This window comes from Vanacampus margaritifer, chromosome 11, assembly GCF_051991255.1.
Source record: "Vanacampus margaritifer isolate UIUO_Vmar chromosome 11, RoL_Vmar_1.0, whole genome shotgun sequence".
Lineage (NCBI taxonomy): Eukaryota > Metazoa > Chordata > Actinopteri > Syngnathiformes > Syngnathidae > Vanacampus > Vanacampus margaritifer.
Window position 1 is genome coordinate 6,834,751 of NC_135442.1, and position 20,920 is coordinate 6,855,670.

At 38.6% G+C, this 20,920-nt stretch overlaps 2 protein-coding genes across 9 annotated transcripts in view; both read right to left on the bottom strand.

Moving 5' to 3' along the window:
• Positions 1–6,665, bottom strand: part of atf2 (activating transcription factor 2) — a 34,949-nt gene extending 28,284 nt beyond the window's left edge. For 3 of the 6 annotated variants that reach the window (XM_077579023.1, XM_077579028.1, XM_077579027.1), the window contains exons 1-8: positions 6,610–6,665; positions 6,016–6,088; positions 5,481–5,577; positions 5,289–5,407; positions 5,073–5,198; positions 3,147–3,325; positions 2,455–2,566; positions 930–1,022 (exon numbers count right to left, since the gene is read on the bottom strand). In XM_077579023.1, coding sequence (XP_077435149.1) covers positions 930–1,022; positions 2,455–2,566; positions 3,147–3,325; positions 5,073–5,198; positions 5,289–5,407; positions 5,481–5,577; positions 6,016–6,063 — 774 coding nt within the window. In that variant the 5' untranslated portion in view covers positions 6,064–6,088; positions 6,610–6,665. The other 3 variants (XM_077579025.1, XM_077579026.1, XM_077579024.1) reach the window with 3 other exon arrangements.
• A 784-nt stretch (positions 6,666–7,449) lies between these two features.
• atp5mc3a (ATP synthase membrane subunit c locus 3a) overlaps positions 7,450–20,920 on the bottom strand; it is a 34,627-nt gene continuing 21,156 nt past the window's right edge. The window contains exons 1-5 of one of the 3 annotated variants that reach the window (XM_077579032.1): positions 10,055–10,117; positions 9,760–9,857; positions 9,075–9,146; positions 7,860–8,050; positions 7,450–7,747 (exon numbers count right to left, since the gene is read on the bottom strand). In XM_077579032.1, coding sequence (XP_077435158.1) covers positions 7,633–7,747; positions 7,860–8,050; positions 9,075–9,146; positions 9,760–9,798 — 417 coding nt within the window. In that variant the 5' untranslated portion in view covers positions 9,799–9,857; positions 10,055–10,117 and the 3' untranslated portion in view covers positions 7,450–7,632. Of the gene's footprint in view, positions 7,748–7,859; positions 8,051–9,074; positions 9,147–9,759; positions 9,858–9,939; positions 9,965–10,054; positions 10,118–20,920 lie in introns of those variants that run through there. The other 2 variants (XM_077579033.1, XM_077579031.1) reach the window with 2 other exon arrangements.

Below are 20,920 nucleotides of genomic sequence, written 5' to 3' on the forward strand. Positions count from 1 at the left end.
TCACATTGCCGCGCATCTCGCTCACAACACGTTATGTAGATTTCTTCCAATTCTTTCAAATGTTGGGTAAAAATACTGAAAGACATTTGTATTATTTGTTTATATTTGAGATTACTGTTATTTATATTGTCATTTATTGACCAGTATCTTGACAGTAAAACAGGATTTCCAATCTTATTTAAAAGCCTTAAAATGCAAACAGGATATTACAGTATTTTACATTTATTTTTATTTAACCACGTAAAATGTTTAAAAACTAATTCTCATTTACAAACATGACCTGGACTAAACTCAGTTGAGCTAAAAAAAAAAAATCAGATCTGGCCAAACTAAAAGTGAAATGTATTAGTTGAGTCTTCTATTGGGAAATTACATTGGATTTTTTTCTTCTTCCACTTAACAGTTTTTTTTTTTTTTTTTTTTCCTAATTCAAGAAATGCTATTTTCCCACATTTCAAGAAGACCCTGGTAACTGTTCAAGTTCCTTGCACGTTCATCTACCATTTTGTACTTTTAGGACATTTGAGTATGGAAGTATTGAGAAAGTACACAAATAATTTTGGACATTGAACTGATCCCCGCAAAAAAACAAAAATAGCAATTATTTGAATAAATATATCTTAACAAAATGCCTTATAGTCCTCGTGACAATTTCCCATTTCCAAAATTCGAAATTTGGTCAGCTTATGAACAGTGTGGGTACATTCACGCTTCTTAGTAAAAAAAAATAGACAGCAAAAGTAAGATTTTTTTTTTTTATCATTTGTGTAGCTTGTCAACATGTAAAATCCTCAAACATCATTGATAACATTACTACTTTATAAAGGTAATGAGATACCTTAATCTCACTTAGCTGGTACTGCTATGTATGGAATGTTATATTCAAGTACTATAAATATTTGATGTACAAAAATAACGATGATAAATACCAGATTTGCCTCTGACTGGGCGGGCTGCGCTTGTGGCGAGGGGGGTCCGGGGATGCCGGGGACGTTAGGCACTACGGTGACAGGTCTGACAAGCTGACAGCAGACACACAGAGAAGAGACACACCAGCACAGAATTAGTCTTCCCCAGTTGAAGGCGGACTCCTGCTCCCCCCACAACACACACACACACACACAAGGCAGAGTTCCCTCATATCTCAGCCTCATTATGTCGGATAGCCAGTTATTTTGTGGAGGCGGCGCCACATGGAGATGCTGTGTATGTGTGCGCTCGCTAATGAACCTCTGCCTGGCTGTGCGAGAGCATATGGGCAGGGAAGCTGAAGAGGCGATGAGAGAGCCAAGTTGGAGGTCCACGAGCAGGACTCCTCTCAGAGATGCTGATGAGATGTTGCTAGGTCGGAGGTAGAGCTTAACGTTAAAAAAAAAAAAAAAATCGAATTGCGATTTTTTTTCTTTCCTTAAAACTGCTATTTAATATGCAGTTATTTTTTTCAAGTCCTCTTCTAATGTATTTTTTTTAAACAAAAACAACAATTAGTTATTATCCATAATTTCAGTGATGTCTTTCTTCAACTCAACATTCAATTAATTTCAAACTGGTGTAATATACGAGTAAATCGAGCTTGCTCACAGAACAAACTAAAATTCATAAGTCAAGACAACATTTTATTTTATCTCTATCTTGTCGCGCACGATTCATAACCCTAGCACGAGCCGCACTTCTAATGGGATTGCAAAACACATTAGTGCTAATCCAAAACGCTCTGCCAGAAATCAAGAACGTTGATTTGACTTGAACAAGGACAAATGACAAATTGTGCTGGTCGGGTTCCTGTTGTGCTTCAGCCAATTCCCGCGTATTCGTCACGGCCATACAAAGTCCATTACTTTCCTCGCTCGCTCTCCCCAGATCCAAATTGACTGCCAAATCTGCGGTGCCAATGTCGTAAACAGTCCCCGCTGTCCAAGAGAACGGGAGACGAGCAAGGACAAAATGTGGCATTAATCAATCACTAAGTGTTGTCTGAGCATCACTTGAGGAGCGCTTGGCAAGCGGAATCGAAATGTGACCCTCGTCTCCCTCACTGACCAATCACAATTAAGAAGTAAGTTGAATGTTTTTGCAAGCATGTCGGGAGGTGGGAGTATTTTGTCACCGTTAGCTAGCTATGCAAATTCACAGTTAAATTTTTACTGGGATTGGCATAAATTAACTGTATCCATAAAGTTAAGTCAGGTAGTCACTTTATCTTTACAACCAAGTAATTCAGGCCCAACTCCGTTTAATTTAAAGTAGCACAAATGAGCATTTGGTTTTCGTTGATTATGGCGCCCCCTTTGGACAAAAGCTGTATTGTTTGATGTGTGATCATTTCCAGTCGTTGATTATGGCGCCCCCTTTGGACAAAAGCTGTATTGTTTGATGTGTGATCATTTCCAGTTGTTTTTTTTTTTTGCAACACTAGAGTCAGTACTTGGGAAATCTGAGCAGCACAGCACTCACTGGGATTGTGGGAATATGTACACTGGAACTGGTAATGGCCGCTGGAATGGCGACTGGCATGGTCTGGCCATTCGGCAGCTGTAAGAGCACGGGGAAGGTGCCAGACACTGGCCTGCAGCAGGAAACAAAAGACATCATGGTTAGGTAAAAGAGAGAGAGAAAAAAAATGTGACATTGATGGCAAGATAAAAACATTGTCACATTCAAGCAACAACTGATGAGAATGAAGAAACACCCATCAAGCTCAAGCAATGTGGCTTTGTGTTTTGCTGTGAAATCAAATGACAACAATGTTGATTCTGGTAAGCAAGTCAAATTTCACCTTTTCATTGCTATCTGACAAACAAATCACATGGACACGCAGCATAGATTTCCACTACATTAACTATATACAACCTGCATTTGAAGATTACTTAACACAAATATAACCACTTTCTTTACACGGTTGTTTAAAAATGAAATCATTGACAGCACACACTGAGAATTGGAATTTTTCATTCCGAAAAAAACAAACAACTACTACAGCCAAAATGAAGATTCTGCAAACTGCACTTTAAAATTAAAGACAGAACAAGCACATGCCCCACTAAGACAAAATTGCACCAAAAATAAAAAAAAGAAATCAAATCAAATGAAATGAAGATTTGAAGAAATGTTGTTCTTTCTCAAAACGGACATTCTGAGTTACTTACACTATCGGCCTACTAGTGGACGGGACTTGGGTAATAACAGAGCTAGATGTTGGCGAGTGGAGCGCTTGCTGTATAACAACATTAGCCTCTGAGGTTGCTAGGAGTACATTGGGAACTTGGAGGGATGCAGGATGGACTATAGTGGATGTTGGCAGTGAGGCTGGCTGCAAACATAAGTCCTGGAAACATCACACAACATCTCATCTGCATCAACAGCAGAAAATGTGTCTTTTGGGCTCATTTTTACAAGGAAAGAGATGAAGAAAAGAGAAGATATGATTAGTTTTTCTGAAAATTCTACTAAGAACAATTTCCTATTGATATCAGAAAAAAAAAGTTGAACATGATCTTTAATCAACCTCAAGTAGTGATGACGATACAGTGGAAGCTCCAAAGTTGAACACCATTCTGTGACATTTCACGGCCTTAAAATAAAACCCCTGACCGCCTCCCCCCCGTCCCCAAAATCTGATTTCCAATTTTAACTCTTTGACTGCCAAAAACGTTAAATAACGTTTAGTAAAATCCTATGGAGGAGTGCCAAAGACGTTAAAAGACGTTTGTTTCAAAACGGGGGTGAAAATAACCATTTTCTATTGTTGATTACTCAAAAACGGAATAAGGTAGAAACAAACTTTTTTTTCCGATGAAAGATGAGAGTCCAATCTTTCATTTGGTAGTATGTGTGTTTCCATAGTCCAAACACATAATTTTCTGTGGACCTTGAAAGATCAGTCAAAAGATCAGTCAAAATGCTTAAATCGGCTGGCACCAACGGCATCCCTTTTCTGAAAACGTCTGGCAGTCAAAGAGTTAATAATTTTTTTCTCCTAATGACATTATTAAGCTAAAATGGCTCTTTTAAACACAACAACCCTTCACACATTGGCATAAATCATTTTAAATGTTCTACAATTTAACATCAATAAACATAAAAAGGATATATTTCAACTAATATTTCAGAATTCCACACAAGTATAAAAGTAAATGAACCACTGTATAATAAAACATGTAAGTGCTCAATCCTTTGAAATGAGTCCCGAGAGAGAAGTAATGAAGACGGAACAGCAAAGTGTTTGCAAACTGATATTGTCACCGAGTAGCGTTTTATAGATGTTGTTAGAATTAACAAAATGTTCTCAATAGGCAGCTCAGGTGCGTTTCCGCCACAAAAAAAAAGTTCTGTATCACATAATAAATTGATATATTTCACATTTTATCATACTAAAGTATATGGATTGGTAATGCATTTAGCTGTTTATGTTTCAAAGTCTTACTGTTGTCTGTGCCGGTTTTTAAAGTGAACTTCAACTGGGAATGACAAACAGCTTGAAGCAAGCACGCTTGGCCTCTTATTTGGAGAACTATGCAGGTCCGAGGGACAACAGACACTGGGGAACACTTTTAAAAGAGTGTTTTAATACATTTGTGTGTTTTGATAGTTTAATAGTAAAACTATACCCCCGAAAATGTATATGGTCTCTTTATAAAGCTGATTTTCACTTTTTTTGGATGTTAGGTTCATTGACTAAATTATCCACAAGTGCGAATGACTGAATGGTTGTTAATATGTGCCTTGGAATTGGCTGGAACACACACACACAAAAAAAAATAATTCTTAGGCACAAAGCTAGCATTAGCTGCAGTTTGCAGTGGTGCGCAAAAGCGTCGTATCAAACGCACGGCAACGAAATATCAAACGAAAGCTGCTTGACTCAATATGACGCAGTGCAATTCTACACTAATGCAATCGACAACCACCATAATGAAAATATTTGGAGCAATAAACATTTGTTACGTTTGTCTTTGGACGTTCCACTGCAGCCTAATGAATGATTATATGAATATTAGTAGGAGTGGATTTAGATCAGAAACACATTTACCCTGTGAATTGCATTTGCAAAAAAAACAAAAGCAGTGTTTTACCTTGTCGTCGTTGGTCGTAGATTCCGGGTGAGGCAGAGGGCTGCCTCTGTGGACCTCCAGGGCGGCGGGTTCTTCGGTTTTGTTGCGTATGACAGGGGTGGCGAGCGGTGACAAATCCAGTGGTAACTACAAAAAAAAAAAAAAAGTCATGTAAATTGGCTTGTTAGAAAAGAAAGACAGTGACAGAAACCCCAAATGAGCTACTGGGTTAACAACCTTTTTAATGTCATCTTCAGCCCCTTTTTTGAAGTCGTGATCGAAAGGGCTTGTGAGTTCATTAAAGAGTCCCACCTCCTCGCAGTTCTTCAAAAAGCGTGTAGGTGTGGGTGTTTGGTCTGCAATGGAAGCAACGGTTTAAGAACACACACTGGGAACGCAAGCACATTTCTTCACTTTGTTAGGATTTACCAGCAATAATGACACTGTCGGTCCTGGCGGGACCAAATTTGAGGGTCATCTCATGTTTGTGCTTGTGGACAGCCAAGTGGTCTTCATTTGTGAATCTCTTGGGAGGACAAACAAGACAAGGACAACGGCATGAGGATACGATAACACTTTAGATGAGTAAAAAAAATAGACAAATATGTTTTATTACTTTAATTTAGTCTGTTTGAATCATGGAAGGGATTCGCATAAGCAATATTTGTGCAAATGAACTTTTCATATGTTGTGTTTGAAGAGAGATTTTTGTATGTGATATTTATTACAATGAAAACTCCTTTATCACAGGATATATAGGTGAAAATTAGTGCTTTTTTCTTTAGCATTTTGTGACACTTCCAAATCTTGACCAAGGTGAGTTAAGAAAAGACAGAAGAGTAAATGGATGCATGGGAGTAATAAACATTGTTAAATACACCTGACAGTGTAAATAAAAAATGAGCATTATCTTTGTCACAGTATTTAACAAAGAAACATAAGTCCAAATAAAAGCAGGCGTTACCTGTCCACAGCCAGGAGCAGTGCATTGAAAAGGTTTATCATCACTCATATTAAGGGTGTCCTGTTATGTCAGCCTGAAAAGAAGGGGAAATAAGTGGTTTAAATGGTTACGTTGTGGGTTTATCAACGCGACTAAATATTTTATGTGTCGCTAGAATTTAAATTGTAATAGACAAAGGCAAAGGACGACAGAGCTGTCAAAACGAGCAAAGATGTGGACAAAGCAAGTCAAAGATGGGCGTTTACTAGTTGTTGACACTCATCACACCTCCACATCCTCAGTCTTACGGACTGCCACCTCTCGCTTCCGTCTACGTTTTAAACATAAACACTCAAATAGTAATTGTACGAAAACGGCACGAACACGGCATCATATAACGACGTAGATTGAGCGAGCATCATTTCCAGTAGCTTCCATGAAATAGCCTTAGCCTTGCGTGAAAATACTACCGTCGCCATATTTAAATATCGTTTTAACAAAAGGGGGTTATTGAAATGTCAATAAAAACAACATTTACGTTAGCCAATAGCTAAGGCATAACGTCATACACGATAGCGGTGTAAACATTCCTCCGTAGATGTAGACACTACTCACCACTTTCAACCAGCCACTACCCTTGCTTTTTCCAAAATCCCACGTCTGGATCCAAGTATCGCGAGAGGTGTTAGCACACTTCCGCATTCGTCACAAAATGACATCATGCCAATCCAGGCCACACCGCTCGAAACTTTTTTTTTTGTAATACTGTGATTTTATAGTATACATACTACCATTGCTATATTTAAAAACAAAAGAAAATAACGTGGTTAACAGTTCAGCTCTAGGTTTCATAGTCAACACACACTTGTTTCCCTGTGTGGCAGTAACCTACAATTTCTAGTTTTGTACATTTCACTGAGAGCTTTATTTTATTCACATCTCCCTACAAGTCTTTATGAACACTTAAAAGTAAATTTCCTGGCCTTGCCTAGCACTTAATCAGTTCTCAACTTCTCAGTAACTTTCATATTTCAACTGCATAAGCAGAACGGTTACCAAAGGTACTCCAAGGTGGTTAAAGAGTGTCAATTAGGTTTTTGGTTTTAAACATCTGGTAATGTTTATGGAGGAGTACGTTTGTATATCCTTTGTGAAGTCCATAATAACTGAAATACAACTAATGTACTGCCCTTTAAATTCAAGTGAAACATTATATTCTGAGGTCATTTTAAATGTTCTAATTTATTTAATGCCATTTACAAAAGCCACTCACCTGCTGCCCAAAAGCAGAATTCTTAAACTTGCAACTCAACCAAAGACTTATGGAGGTGGCCCTAAAAAAAGCTTCCATTAAATCTCTCAGAAAGCAAGGCAAGTCTTTGGCAGCTAATCGCATAATAGATGACATTCAGAAAAGCCGCTTTTTGTTGTTTCCAAACTATCCCAAACATTACATTAATAGCCAAATACATGTATTTTAATCGTGTAATTTCTTACATTTGTACAATACATGCTTTCGCTCATTTTGACAGTGCCTGAACCACTAGAAAATGTACATTTCCTTGACACCAACACGGAACAAATTTAGGAAGCCACAAAGTGTAGTCACATCTGTAATGAAAGTTGGACAGCAGAGTTTTACATAGCAAACAGGATCAGGAAAGCAACCATCAAACAGAACAGTCCCATGGCTTCAGACAGGGCAAATCCCAGGATGGCATAGGAGAACAGCTGCTGCTTCAGGGATGGGTTCCTGCAAAAGGAGAAAAAAAACATTCAGGGATCTACAATACACAAAATGATCCACTCAATTACACTGAATACAGCATTGATCCATAAAACACATGCAAATAACTGACGCTCACCTAGCATAGCCAATAATCAGACTGCCAAACACGGTCCCAATTCCAGCACCGGATCCGGCTACACCGACTGTGGCGGCTCCGGCGCCGATAAACTTGGCTGCGGTGTCGATGTCCCGGCTCACCGCGCTTGTCTGGAAGGCCCTCAGTGCTACCTGAGTGAGGGGGCTCTGTGGCATCACAGCAACAGTGGTCTGGAATGAAAATGGCTCCAAAAAATTAGTGCGAGTGCTTCCCCAAACAGTGTGGCGCGAGAGTTATTCAGGAAATTCTCCAATTGAATCGAAATTCATGGTTGTGAATTCACACAGTCAATATATTTTTTTTTAACATATCCCGCATATTCACCCTTTCCGTGCTCAAGCCAACTTCATGTCTAGTAAAACGGGGCTTTGGTGGCAATTTGTGGCATTTTAGTGCCAAGGAACTATGTTGAAGCAAGGGGAGGAGCTTCTTTTTGTCAGGTCATGGCCTTGTCTATTTCAATAGGTACTTTATCACCATCTTGTGGCATCTAGAGACAAGTACATTTTTCCGGTCACATTGGATATACTCAGTAAAAAAAACAATGTCCTTTTGACATTTTTCTACTATAAAATGCGCATTGACTCAAAAAAGTCACAAAACGCAGCTTGCTACATGTGAAGTAGTGACAGGCAGGGATTAAGTCAATGGCCAAAATGTTTATAACGTTCATATTTGGGCAAAAAAAAAATAAAAAATCATCTTGTTTACAAATCTATATTGTCATGTGTTTTTTCTTTTTAAGACAAGAAAAAGGTTGTGCTTTACTAGTCAAGGTAAAGCAGCACCTTTTTTGTCTTAAAAAATAAAAACCACAAGACGATAAATCACATTTTGACAAAAAAAAAAAAAGTTTTTGCCTTAAACATCTCATCTTGCTGGCCATCTCTGCTAAAATCGGCTACATGCTTAGTTTAACAGATCATTCAATTATACCTGTAAAATTAAAGGCTTAATAAACATAGTATAATCAGTATATGGTTCAGTTTTCCTTTTCTGAAAAATTACTTAGGCTATAATTTTAGAAAGGTGACAACGTGCAACATTTACTACAGGTATCTTCAGTCAAAGCTACTGTAGGCTCAAAAAATGACTTGGTTGAGTTCTCGCTCTTTGTATATTAAAAAGCGGCTGAAATTGCAGCAGGTATGGTTTTATCTTGCTCAAGAGCCACTAGTACAAATACATTCTTACCTCTGTGACCTCAGGCCTGGACAGCACAGAGGCAGACAAGGGTCTATAAAGAGCCCGGGACCCAGCACGGACCTGCAACAGCACAGTACACAAAGCCATATATTTACTCCATTGGTATATCAACAGATACGCAAAAGATGAAGAACAATCACTCAGAATGATAATCAACACAGCATAATCACTCTGTATGACCAGCAACATTGCACAATTCTCAACAGTGGCAAACCTGTAGCAAGTGACGTCAATTCTGTATAACTTTCCTATGAGGAAAAGCTAACAGTAATCACTGATTTAACTTAACATCAACAATCTTCATTAAAGTGAGCTTGAACAAGCATAAAATGTTGTTTTCTAGCAGCTTTAAGCTCTATGGTAGCGTAGGCTAAATGACCTTAGCTAGTAGCTCTCATTGTTCATGATAGCTACAGGCTAGGATAAAAAGCTAATTGTAGTTTGTGATGAAAGTGAAATTGCTTTGTTGAAAAATAAACACTGTATGGAATGATTGTATGAAAACGACCGTCAAAGTCCGTGTTAGCATTAGCCACATAGCAAAGCTGCAGATACCCTTGCCATTCAAGCTGCTGTCAAGTTCATTCATAGGCCCACCGCGGTTTGACGGTGATAGTCAAGGCGTAGGGCTTCATTTGACATCGTTAAAATGCACAGACGGCGTTAAACTCACCAGAGCCGGCGTGGAAACGAATTTTGCACAGGCGTACATTTTCTACTTCAGGTAGTTTTTAACCGGTTCGGTCAAGTCTGGTTGAAGCCCGGGTCTCTCTGAGGAGGGAAGAGCGGACAGGACTAAGGTCAAACGGGTGTTAAAATGCTCCACAGAGAAAATGAAGTAATTCGTATGTACATCGATATCTATTCTCCAGCCTATCGCACTTTGCATGCATCGACTCTACGTTTGACAAGAGGATGAGGAGGGATATCGGATATGTTTCTCACACGGACATCCATTACACACTTACCGACTGCAGAGGACGAACCACAGTGGCCGAATGCGCATGCGTAGCGGGATATAAGCAGAGACCCGGATGATGACAGAGGAAGGTCATTTCAATACAACTTTATTTACACGAACAAATCGCAAAGTTATTCATCTAACAAACTTCAGCTTTTTTTTTTTTTTAAATTTATCGTAATATATGAATGTAATCAATAAAAATAAATATGTATACATTTAAGAATAATATATTTTTATTTATAAAAAGTATAATATATTTGAGGAATACAAACGATGACTGTAACAAATAGTTTTAATGAGAAGAAGGTCAGTTTATGATTTTTTGGGCGGTTCAATTTTGCTTTGGCTGAACCTGACCATTTTGTACAAATTCAAGGAATGTGTTCTTAAAAATACTTTTAATACTAAGGTTATAAACAAAAAAAAAGATTAAATGCTAAGAAAATAATAAATACATTAGCACAAAAAGTGAGTCCTTGCAATATAAAGCCTTCAGAACATTTATGAATGAAAAATAAATGTGGGTTACAACATCATACAGTACATGTCTTTTCCTGTACCTTTATATTTGTGTACTGGTTAGTAAGGACAGTGCAGTTGAGCTCAAAATATTAGACCCTGTTTAACTTTATTTTTCTCTCTTCAAAAAAAAAAAGCATCTTGTCCTAGTGTACCACCATCATCACCTGTTGTGACGTCAATTTAGCGCGCAAAAACTTAATACAATGATGTCACTGATTTGTTCTTGAATATCTATTTTAACAGAAAGCACACAAAAAAATACAGTATTTTTGTACCCATTCCTATGTACACTAAAACATCCTGAAAGCATGTCCTGCAAAAAATAAGGTAATTCTAGCAAATGCCCAGTAGAGGCCGCAATAGAGTCTAATTAAGGCTGCCTTTTAATGTTGGACAAAAGCCATCAACAGAAAACATTGCTTCAGGATATACAAAAACAGACATATATGAGCCTCATCATACACAAATCAACAATCATCTCAAATAAATTCCAATATCTTAATGAAAATGAAAAATAGATACCTAGATAAATAACTTTATACATCCACAAGGGACATTCACTGTTCTCTTCACAATGTCCACATAAATACATAAAAGCACACACTATTACTGATAAGAATAAAAATAAAAAAAAAAGAAGAAAATTAAATGCAATAAAAAATATTCATTTCCCTCACAGGATTACTAAAGTACTGTATCTATCAATCTAGCTCTCATTCAGTCTCGTTTTAAAAGTGTGCTGCTAATTTTCCATGCCTGTGATTAAAGTCTCCATGTAGGGCAGCGCCACTCAGAGGCAGCCGCTCCTTACAGGTCAAAGCTAACCATATGATAAAACATGAACTTTACAATGAATTAATTGCAGGCCGGCGCATATCAAAGCGGCCGTTAACTACGCCGGGTCAATGTCACACTGTCTAATTAACCGGGCCCTGGCTGTGTGGTCCTACACGGCTGTGGAAGGAAGGTGGGAGAGAGGCGGCCATCTCACGCGCACCCCCCACCCTTTCAACACCTTCCACTTCCTCCCATTCAGAAGCGAGCACGCACCCGCTGTCTGACTTCTTGCATAGAACACTCGGAGACATTCCATTTGCATGCCCGCCCCATCAAGCTGGATGCACTCAGACTGGTAATAAAAGGCATTGACCCCCTTAACCTTTATGAATTACAATTTGTGCCTGCAGCGCGTCCTGTCAAGAGGCCTCAAAAAAGCAGGCACCTCGCTCGGGCGGGGCGCGCGCGTGTTGTTTTGCAGTTGTTAAGGAGAGGGGGAAAAGGTTTTTACAGCTCCTCGTCGGGGCTCCTGACAAGCGGGGAGGCGGCGGCCTGACAGCGGGAGCGGCGTCGGGGAGGGACTGCTCCTCGCTGATGGCTCAATGCTAATCTCCATTCCTGGATGCTGCATGGAAATACATACACGGGGCTCTTTTCTTTTGTGTATCACTTGCCTGTAAGGCTACACTTGATCTGTGTTCCGCCTCACCTCTCTGTCTCACATACCAAAGCAGCTTTTTACTTTCCAAGAGTTCAAAGCAGGTAAGACTGTGATGAAAGCATATGGCTGCCTTTTACACGGCAGCTTGTCTGCGCGATAGCAAATAGCAAGCTACATCTGTTTTAAATATCCAAAAGAAATGTAAAAATGAAACACGACTTGAAAGACTCACACATGTTCCTCAATGACGTTTTGCTACAATGATGCACCACATGATGGCTGTTTTTGCCAAGAGTTCTATTACTGTGGGTTCTGTTCATCCAGTAAACCCTCTGATTAAGTGGGACTGGGATTTGGGTGTGAAAGGTTTTGTTTTTTTAAATGATTTTTGCTGTTGCTTAAGTGTTGAAAGTTTTATGAATATAGCAATGATCACCTTATCCGCACCTTATCCCAGACCTTCAAACCGCACAGGAATTAACTCATTCACTCCCAGCCATTTTCACTGAAGCAACCCCCTTTGCTTCCGGCTGTTTTACTGGATTTTGACTGATTTTGCAAGGCCCAGAGAATATTGTGTTCTATTGCTATAAAAACATGGAATCTACCAAAAGAAACATTATGTTTCTGTTTTGCTGCAATTAGCATTAGAAGATAGCTAAGTTTCTTCATTTTTTCACAAATCTGTTTAGAACTGTGGGTAAATTAGCTTGTTTTCAACATGGCCCTAGTTGATCTCTTTTGCCGTTTTTGTAATAACTATTATTTCTTCAAACGTTCTCTGCAGTTGAGAGGCTGCATCAAAGCCTTCTGTATGCTCTAGCATAAAAAATAAAATTAAAAAAATCATAAAAACTTATAAATACGTCTTTGGGACACTTAAAATATTAAAAATAGAATGTTGTGTTCTATTGCAATAAAAACATGGTACCTACCAAAAGAAAGATTAAAGTCTGTTCTTTCATTAGGAAAAAAAGTACATTTCTATCGGCTTCCGTTTTGCAGCAATTAGCCTTAGAATATAGCTAAGTTTCATCATTATTCACAAATCTATTTTAAACACTAGTGAAAAGAGCTTTTTTACAACATGGCCCTGGTTAACCTCATACTCTGCTGCCACCTTCTGGCCATTTTTTGTAATAACTACCATTGCTTTAAGCGACCTTTTCAGGTCAGAGGCTGCATCAAAGACTTCTGTATGCTCTAGCATAAAAAACAACATAAAAAACGAATAAATACGTTTTTGGGACCATGGCAATATTTAAAATAGAACCCAGGGTCAACAGATACGACGAAAACAGCGGAGGCCCCCGGAACCGAACCCTGCGGAACACCATGCGTTCCGTTATACATGTCAACTCCTATTGCACATTTTCGTCTGACCACTTTTTTTGGGTTAGTACGAAGGGACTGCAATAATAACGAAATGGCACGACGTACCATCACAGGTCGACAACTGAGCACCGCACAGGCCAAGCAATGTAGCGTGATCACCTGCAGCCAATGTATCAGTCCAGAAAAAAAAACCCACTCATTTGCATGTATTTAAATAAGTGCTAGTATGAATTTATGGATGGATTACTTGCAATCAAATGATGTTTCTTTACACGGCGGCGACTTTTAACACCTTTCAGCTCCGCCTCCCTGCCTCTGTTCAACATCAGGAAATGCAGACATGCAGCGACTGTGTGAACACAAGCGTGGCTGACAGGGGGCAGCTGTGCGATGATTGGTTTACGGAGCGGCGCTTTCTCCGGTGTCTTCAAGGTCACCGGGATTTACAATCAAACGCCTTATGACACTTCAGTAAAAAGCTGATGACGGAATAAGAAAACAACACGGGCCCTTCAGAGGAATCTTCTTGACCTCGTAGCGTGCGCCATTACCGGGATGTACTGTTGCCTGTTTTTACGGCGTACCGAGAGAAGATATACACGCCCCGTTTTAGCACACAGAAGGCTGTTAAGGCGACATATGGGGAATGTATTTGATTGACGTATATATGACGTGCTCTGGATGGTAGATTAGGAGAATGCTGTGCTTCATTCTCTAGTCAAAATGCATTTCGAAAAGAGCAATTAAATATTAAGACCATTGTGCAATACTGGCGTGCTGCCCCCTATTGAAATATTATTGCCATTGTTGATGGTGATTTACTGTATTCAGCGTGACACATAGACACTGTGCATGTCTCTTATCGCCATTTTGATTTTGATGAGGTCCATCTTTATAACAGTCCAAGCAATTCAAGGAGCTTGAAAAATGATGTGATTTAAAACTAGGGCTGAATGATTTTGAAAAATAATGTCATTGTGTTTTAACATATACATAATGTATGCATAAAAGAAAAAACAAAATAAATCATACTGACCGACGGAAATGAAGCCCATTTTTACCCCAAACTGCAGCCTTTGCTAATTGAAAATTGCATTCTACTACTTTCCGATGTCGATTTGAATTTGATGAACTCATTCACTGCCATTGACGGTTACAGACGTCAAATATTCATTTAAACCATTTCTATTAGTTTAACATTTTTTTTCCACTTTTGTCAACACGTATTGTACATTTAGAACAGATATAAAAATTTGTAATTAATCGTGAGTTAACTCGTGAAGTCATGCAATTAATTACGATAAAAAAATGGAATCGCCCGACGCTCCTAATTTTTAATAATCTTTTATTTTTTGAAAAAAGATTATTTAAAAAAAGAAAAGAAAAGATTATTAAAAATTAGGGCGTCAGGCGATTCAATTTTTTAACTGTAATTAATCACATGACTTCAATAGTTAACTTATGATTAATCACAATTTTTATGTCTGGTCTAAATGTACAATATTTTTTCTAATTTTTAATAATCTTTTCTTTTTTGAAAAAAAGATTATTTAGAAAAAAGAAAGAAAAGATTATTAAAAATTAGGGTGTCAGGCGATTACATTTTTTAACTGTAATTAATCACATGACTTCAATAGTTAACTTATGGTTTATCACAATTTTTATATCTGGTCTAAATGTACAATATTTTTGCAAATTTTTAATAATCTTTTCTTTTTTGAAAAAAAGATTATTTAAAAAAAAAGAAAGAAAAGAAAAGATTATTAAAAATTAGGGTGTCAGGCGATTACATTTTTTAACTGTAATTAATCACATGACTTCAATAGTTAACTTATGGTTTATCACAATTTTTATATCTGGTCTAAATGTACAATATTTTTTCAAATTTTTAATAATCTTTTCTTTTTTGAAAAAAAGATTTTAAAAAAAGAAAGAAAAGTAAAGACTATTAAAAATTAGGGCGTCAGGCGATTAAATTTTTTAACTGTAATTAATCACATGACTTCAATAGTTAACTTATGATTAATCACAATTTTTATATCTGGTCTAAATGTACAATATTTTTTCTAGTTTTTAATAATCTTTTTTTTTGAAAAAAAGATTATTTTAAAAAAAAGAAAGAAAAGAAAAGATTATTAAAAATTAGGGCGTCAGGCGATTCCATTTTTTAACTGTAATTAATCACATGACTTCAATAGTTAACTTATGATTTATCACAATTTTTATATCTGGTCTAAATGTACAATATTCTTTCTAATTTTTAATAATCTTTTCTTTTTTGAAAAAAAGATTATTTAAAAAAAAAGAAAGAAAAGAAAAGATTATTAAAAATTAGGTCATCAGGCAATTATTTTTTTTATTGTAATTAATCACATGACTTCAATAGTTAACTCATGAATAATCACACATTTTATATCTGTTCTAAATTTTTCTAGTTTTTCATACTGTTGTTAACAAAGTGGAAAAAATGTTACACTAATAGAAATAGTTCAAATGAATTTTTGACGTCAATAGCCGTCAATGGCAGTGAACGAGTTAATTGTTCAGCCCCAATATTAACACAAGCTGTGTTTCAAAACAAATGACCTTTTTTCAATCTCTTATATCGGCAGTGTTTACCTTGAGATGTTTACCGCAAAGGTCTCTGGAGCACATCGTACAGATTTGGGGAATATGAGGCCGTCCCAACCATTCTTGGTGGGAGAGCCCCTTCCTGCTTTTAATGGCCTGACCTCCATCCCAGTTCAGAGAGCTCATAAAGGTCGTCTGGTGGAGGTCCTGGAGCTGCACAATGTCACTCGCAGACGCCCGACTCGGCAAGATCTGGAATGCTCAATTAGTTGCTTTTATAGGCCCCATTAATATACATTAGCTCTCTTTCCAATGGCGGTCACAGAGGAAAGGCTTGCTGCTGGCGACTTATCGGCCAGGCAGCACTTAAACTCTTTTTGGCTCTCGTAAAAAATACTCTTTAAATACTCTTTAAAAGCACTTTAGTCATTCTTTTTCTAAATGTTTTATTACCATATTTAAAATAATAATACGGCACACATTTTATACCATTATATTTATGTACAAACAGAAATCATGTAATGTATTTTTAATTAGAAAAATACCACACTGTTAAAAGGTGTGCATCTCTCCAATAAAAGACGATTTCGATATGTATCTCGATAAATGGGGTGCGATACGATTCAAGGGCGGTTCATTTTAACGTGGAAAGATGCGATTTGGTGAGATTTCGATACAATTTGTTATTGTTGGGAGAGCCTCGTATTCCATATAGATATATATTAGGGGTGTGCGTCTCTCCCAATAAAAGACGATTCGATATGTATTTCGATAAATGGCGTGTGATACGATTCAAGGACGGTTCAAGTGGAACGATTTGATTCGGTTTAATTGGAGCATTTATATATATATATATATATATATATATATATATATATATATATATATATATATATATATATATATATATTAGGGGTGTGCATCTCTCCAATAAAAGACGATTAGGTACGTTTCTCGATGTATTTTAATGTGTAATGGATTCGATCCACACACATCTAAATCAAAACTGCTGCTCCGATTCAAACCGGTTGTGATTACACCTAAACACAATGTGGTCCTGTGCTTTATAAAACATACTTTAATCATTTAAGTATTTAAACCATTTTAGCCATATTTTTTGTTGTTGCTTCAATTCAACGACATTCTATTGCGAGAGCCTGCCACAAACTGTTCTTTGCAGAGGATAAAGAACATACACCTGTGATTATTGTACACAAGTGCTATATCAACATTTCTAAAAACGTACAGCATGCTAAATACAGCTTTAGCGAATATCTGACGAGAGTCAAAAAATATTAGGAGCTGCCTGCAGTACTGTTGTCCACCACTGCAAACTACAACCACAATAATAAAGTAATAGCCTCAATCAAAGCTGAGTATTCTCCTACTGCTGCAACACGACAACAGAAGCCCACACACAATCTGGTACCGCTCCTCCCGCACAATAAAGTGATCTGGCACCCGAGCCAGCCGAATCCATCATGGCACTTTATTATCCTGTCACCGGTGTGCTTCCTGCAAGTGTGTTTACCCCGTCCATGGCCCGAACCCGGCGTTGGCTGTTCAGTGTACATTAAGACGGACATAATTGAGATTGTGGGCGTCCCAAAGTGCAGGGCTCAACCTGTTGTCGTTAATCCGTCATATTGCGGCGAGCGGTCGGTCCACCTTGAAGGCGCGGACGGCGCTTTGTTGTTCAAGGCGGAGGGTCGCACCTTTTTGAAGTTTATTGCTTTGCCACCAACGGGGAAGCCAAAGAAAATGCCATCAATCACCCCAGCCCCCCCCCCCCCCCTTCCCGATTTCAATTCTTCTGCTGTGCTTCTAATCCGTGTTAGGTGCTTTATGATGGTGAGTGATTCTCTTGCATAACTCATCGCCTCGTTGCCGGTGCGAAGGATCGGAGGCTATCACGGGAAAATAAGTCGCGCGAGCATCGGTTCTTCATTCGTCTTTGTAATAAGCTAAATTATGCAAGCAATCAATGTGGAATAATTGCTAACGGCAACAGCGTCACATTCCTTTTGCAAATGAGTTTACCTTCCTCACCTTACAGAAAATTACATCTCTTGGAAAAGAAGTTAGAAAATAACCCGATTGTAAATGAAAGCTTGGATTCTGTTGGAAAGCATATTTCATGGAATCACAACTCGTTAGAAATAATAGCTCATTCCTGCCTGGGTCGGCCTGCTATTAATTACCTGGTAAATGAGACCTGTCCGTTTCTCAAAGTGGTTGCGAGGTTTCGCCAAAGAAAAGCAAGTAGCGATCAAAGTCCATTTCTGTCATCATAATTCTAATTGTCAGCATCACCTTTTTCCCGAGATTAGAATGCCGGGTTTTTATTAAGTGGCTCAATTTGCCGCCGTTTCGCATTCCCCTCGTATTATGACAGTGTCATTCATGCGTGCTTGTGAATCCTCCTGTGCGACGTGATTTATTCAACATGGAAGCAGGAGGAGGCTGCCATGAAATTGCATTTAATTGATGGCTATAGAAAGCATCTAAAAGGTAATCTGGTGTCTTTACACCCAACAAATAGCAGCAATAACCACAGTTGGCTTTTTTTTCCTTTCTTTTTTTATCTCATCATGCCAACCTTTTAGCTACCCGTGATTTCATTCACATTGCGAAAAACGAGGATGTAAGGACCTGGCTCTGTCTTCACAATCGGGTTTCTTTTATAGCACGCTGTTATATCAGCCCGGAGACTCATAAGTTATGAAATGTCAGGATCCTATGCATTCTAATTGAGTGTGGAACAGTTAATGGCTGTGGAAATTCAGCCGCTTGACGTCTTATTCCCCCGCGTGCTGTTACACAGCCTGGCCCATGAGCCTCAATTAAATGACAAAATGGGCCCATTCTTGAAAATAACAATAAAAACAGCAGCATGTACGCCGATAATTCCGGGTCTCGCCTTGAGTCAACAATGGCCGCAACCTGCACAATGGTAAAAAAAAAAAAAAAGAGGCTAAAAACAGAGATGGCGTGGATGTAAGTAGGGGTGGGAATCTTTGAATGTCTCACGATTCGATTCCGATTTTTGGGTCTGATTCTGAATCGATTGAGAACGATTTTTGACAATGATTTTTGCTTCAATCTATAGATGTTCAAGGAATTGTAATGATCTACTCCAGTCGGACTCGCTAATGCTAATTAGCGCGCTACTCGCGGCACCTTTATCACTCAAAAGAACGGCTCCACGCTGCAAACAAACAACTTTTATTGGAATAACTTGATCGTGACTTTTTCCTTCTACTCTCTAATGTGACTACAACTTAACAGTGTATTTAGACTGCGTGGGAACCACACTGCCCCTAAGTGGCCAAATCGGGTACAACATGAACAGCACTCCAAATAAAGGCACACACAGACAAAGGCAAGGCAGTATAAAATAATTTAAATAAAATCGATTTTGGGACATTTCAAATCGATTCTGGATCGATTGGCTGGAGAGAAGAAAAAAAAAATTCTCTCCAGCGAATCATGTAGCGTGACGTCATCTGTAGGCGACCCCGAAACGATCTGGCAGCCCGATCCCATCTGGTACCGACACACGGACCTGAGGAATGAGCTCACTTAGCGCTAGCTAGGACAAGGCTAGCACAACATGACGGGGAGGAGAAAAGAAAACTACTTCAAGATGTTTACTGCCACTCTCAGTTCAAGTTTACAAACAAACTAAACATAAAACGGAAAATTACTTGGGGTGTACAGTATTTAAAACAACCACATAGCTTTGCCATGGGAAAGTCCAATTAGCTTAACGCTAAAGATGCTAAGCGCCATAGACAAGCTAAGCATCAGTGTTTTGGTCTTTTTGGGGGGTGGGGTGGGGGTGTGTAACAGACGGATGTCAATTTCATCCATTTCAATGTGGAACTAAGTGTTCCAAGTTACAAGCGTGATCACGGAATGAATTAAACTCGTAACACAGGGCACCACCGCGTCCTCAAAGTGTGACACACATACAAGCGCACGTAGCACACAACGTGCCCACAGGACACACTGTTTTTCTTCCCTCAGATTGAAACCTACTTTTTCCTGCCAAACTAGAACATGTCCCTAAATAATAAACACGTGTCACCCGCCATCTTACCGCGTACTTTTGTCTAAACTTTTAAAAACCTGGAATCAATAAATACACATTAAACTGCATCAACTATATTAAAATTCTTTTTCCCCACAAACCCTTGCTTATTATTTTTTACAACTCTTTGACTTGACCCCCTTTTACTACATCACTGATGGCGTGCAAAAAACAAAAAAAACAAAAAAACAACTAAATTGCTTTTCAATACCTCAATTTATAGCACACCGTAAATGGAATTCAAAGTACAATGCAGTTGGAAATGAACATTGACAAAGCTTTTGGCTCCGGCGTCATTCCGGTGGCCAGAAGAAGAAAAAGAGAATATTCATTTTACGGTTGGCTCACAATCCCATTAAAAGGCAGAAGCTACATTTCCACGCATGCAGTATAAATGTAATATACAAGAGCGGGAAGGAGACAGATGGCGGCGTGAAAAGCTCTCGCGCCGGCGACTCTTGTGAAGTACGCGGCCAATGAAGGAGCCCGGCAAAACACCAGCCGGGTCCAGATTAGCTCTATTAATACGAGTTCATGTGCGAGCATCATGTGCACGTCCACGCGCGCTCCAAGTTCACGTCTGATTGTGCCGCTTTCGTCGTTTGCAAGGAATTACCATCCTATTTATTTATCCCGGCTTTTCTGTCACTCACAGCGATAATCAGTAGAACTGATTCAAATTCGGAGAAAATGAAGGATGCTTTCCTTCCCAATTTTCAATTTGGAAGTGGCAACTATGGCCATGATGAATGTCTGAATAGTCCATCTTCTTCCTCTCATTTCTGCTAACCTTTCCTGACAGCTTCGATATTGCCTACCTGGTCATTTGCCCGGCAATAATTGGCATTGTGAGATTTCGCCCCCCCCCCACCCGCTTTTTTTTAACAAGGATTCTTAACACCCTCTGTAGG